General features: G+C 42.5%; 1 protein-coding gene across 1 annotated transcript; it reads right to left on the reverse strand.

Moving 5' to 3' along the window:
- Positions 1-832: 832 nt before the first annotated feature.
- Positions 833-1,903, reverse strand: LOC135486761 (putative nuclease HARBI1). The gene has a single exon (XM_064769858.1). The coding sequence runs from the start codon at positions 1,901-1,903 to the stop codon at positions 833-835; it is 1,071 nt and encodes a 356-aa protein (XP_064625928.1).
- Between the last annotated feature and the right edge of the window lie 715 nt (positions 1,904-2,618).

The raw sequence follows: 2,618 nt of genomic DNA on the forward strand, positions 1-2,618 counted from the left end.
GAAACCACTTGATAACGACATTGATGACGATACAGGATATCATAAAGAAGGTACTTTGATTTCACTTTTTATTAACACACTTCATTACAAAGTCCACTATTTGGTCGGAGAAAACTACATACAAACACACTACATTATTACGGAGTCCACTATTTTGGTCGGAAATACCTCGGCAGATAAATAATGATGAGTTAACATTGTAGACAAAAGTATACTCCATTCAATATAATACAGCGCCTCTCACCTGGCCCCATTGTGCCTTATCTCTAATGGTATTCAGTTATTGAGCCACTACTCAGACTACCTGGAACCAGGTCAGAGATGCAATACTATGCTGAATAGTAATAACATTCCTTACAATTTCAGATGCCAAAATGAGTTTCTTGCCATCATTGGATCCTGCGTCTGCATTCGGAGACGTTCAGCCGAGTTTTCCCAACCCACCTGTACATGTACAGCCACATCAACCACAGCCGTGCACATCATCAGCTACAAAGCCGAAGAACCTAAAGCTAGCTACATTGGAGGTCGTCAAAGGCAAAGCGCAACGTAAACGAGCTAACGTTCCAGAAAATCAAGCTTCAGAGAAGGATGCATCTGCTACGGCATCCTCGTTTGACAGAGCGCTTAAGATGCAGGAAATAGAGCATGAACTGCAGGTGAAACGCCTAAAGCAAAAGATGGCATACGATGAGGAAGAACACTCAGAGCGCATGGAATTGATTAAAATGCAACAGGAATTCATACAGCATTTGCATGACAGGATGGAACCAGCTTCTAATTCGTCTAATCAATCGGGATACTCTCTTTACAATATTTCTTCACAGATGAATTAGTAACGGAAATACTGTTCAACTATAGTCTGTCTCATGGCATTGCCAAGCACATCATTGTCGTTCATATAAAGCTCATTGTCATGTTCATCTTCTTCGGGTTCATCTTCGTCATCTGAAATTTCTGGTTCCCCAAGGTCTCTAGCTATATTATGGAGCACAGATGTAGCAACGATAACTTTCATAGCCGTTTCCAATTTGCACCGGATTCCAAATTTCAAGCAGGGAAAGCGCTTCTTCCAAACCCCAAACAAGCGTTCGACAACTGAACGAGTTCTCTTATGTGCGGTATTGTAGCGGTTTTCAGCTGGGTTATTCGGGTTGCGAAATGGTGTCATCAGGAAGGGTCGGCATGGGTATCCCTTGTCACCAAGCAACAGCCCGGGTATTTCATTGTTTTCAAACCGATTGCAAATCAGACTGTTGTCAAAAATCCTAGCATCGTGAGTTGAACCAGGCCATCTTGCCACAATGTTTAAGAAGCGGAGGTCCGCATCACTTATGCCCTGGACGTTCAACGACATGAATGCTTTTCTGCATCGATATATCTCCTTATTTTCCACGGGTGGGGCTTGAATTTGAATGTGCACACCATCCACACATCCAACAACATGCGGAAAACCAGCAGTATCCATGAATTTCTGCTGCATAGTAGTTGCTGCGTGACCAGATGGAAACCGTATGATTTGGGCACGTTTCCTGGCAATTGCTGAGGAAACTTTGGCAACGATTTTCGATAATGAAGCCTGTGAAATATCCACAAGGTCCCCTGCTACAATTTGGAAACTACCACATGCATAAAAACGCAATGCTGCTTTGAGTTGAATACTTGGTGGGATCGGGTTTCCACGATTATCAGGTGGCTCTGGTATGTCGTCTTGCAGGATATCCAAAATGTTGGCGAAGCCTTCTCTGGTAAATCTGTAACGTTTTTTAAATTCTCTGTCATTCCTACGTCTATCTGGATCAACGTAAATGACGTGACGAATCATTGGACCTTGCAAATCACCAATATTGTTTATATCCTGCAGCCTCCCTAAGTTTGCTACACGGTTTAGGTAATCGCCCATGTTGCTCCTTCGGAAATCACCAACAAAATAACCGAAACAGCTCTCTGAGGACGCTCTTAAGGAAGCCCCAGACCATCCTTAGGATTTAAGGGCTTCCTAACCAAAAATAAAGGTGTCCTCAACTTTAAGGAGCATTCTAAATACGGGCCGACCTTAGGCTTAGGTGGCGATAGAAAGGAAGCCTTTTCTTCGAAATGAAGGTTATTTCTAAAATACTGTAAGGCAGCCTTAACTAGACAACAATAGGCATAAAGGAAGCCTTTTAAGTAAAGGAACATTCTAAAATATCAGCCTTAGACCATGTTTCCGGGTACTGGCCATCTAGCAATATACGATTAAACATGACTCTCAAAAACTCTCTCCACAGGTCCGGGTAAGACTTGAATAACTCGGGGGGGCAGGCCGTCAATCCCTGCAGATTTATCCGCCTTGAGACGCTTAATACAAAGCTCTACCTCGATGCTTTATATCGGTTCTACATCCAGAGTTGTTGTTCTATTCCACCACGTTAGATATTCTGAAACATACTCTAGCCACTGCGCATTCTTATTATGTGTTGTGTCTACGTTCAAAAGCACATTAAAATATCTTGTCCATTCTTCCATTCTCACATTCGGTAGTATAAGTGGGCTTTTATTTCCTTTTAGCTCTCGCCAGAACTCTCTTGGGTTTCCTTTTTTCATCATTAAATTCCTCGTTTTCGTTTTCATGAACG

Source organism: Lineus longissimus, chromosome 4 (assembly GCF_910592395.1).
Source record: "Lineus longissimus chromosome 4, tnLinLong1.2, whole genome shotgun sequence".
Classification (NCBI taxonomy): Eukaryota; Metazoa; Nemertea; class Pilidiophora; order Heteronemertea; family Lineidae; genus Lineus; species Lineus longissimus.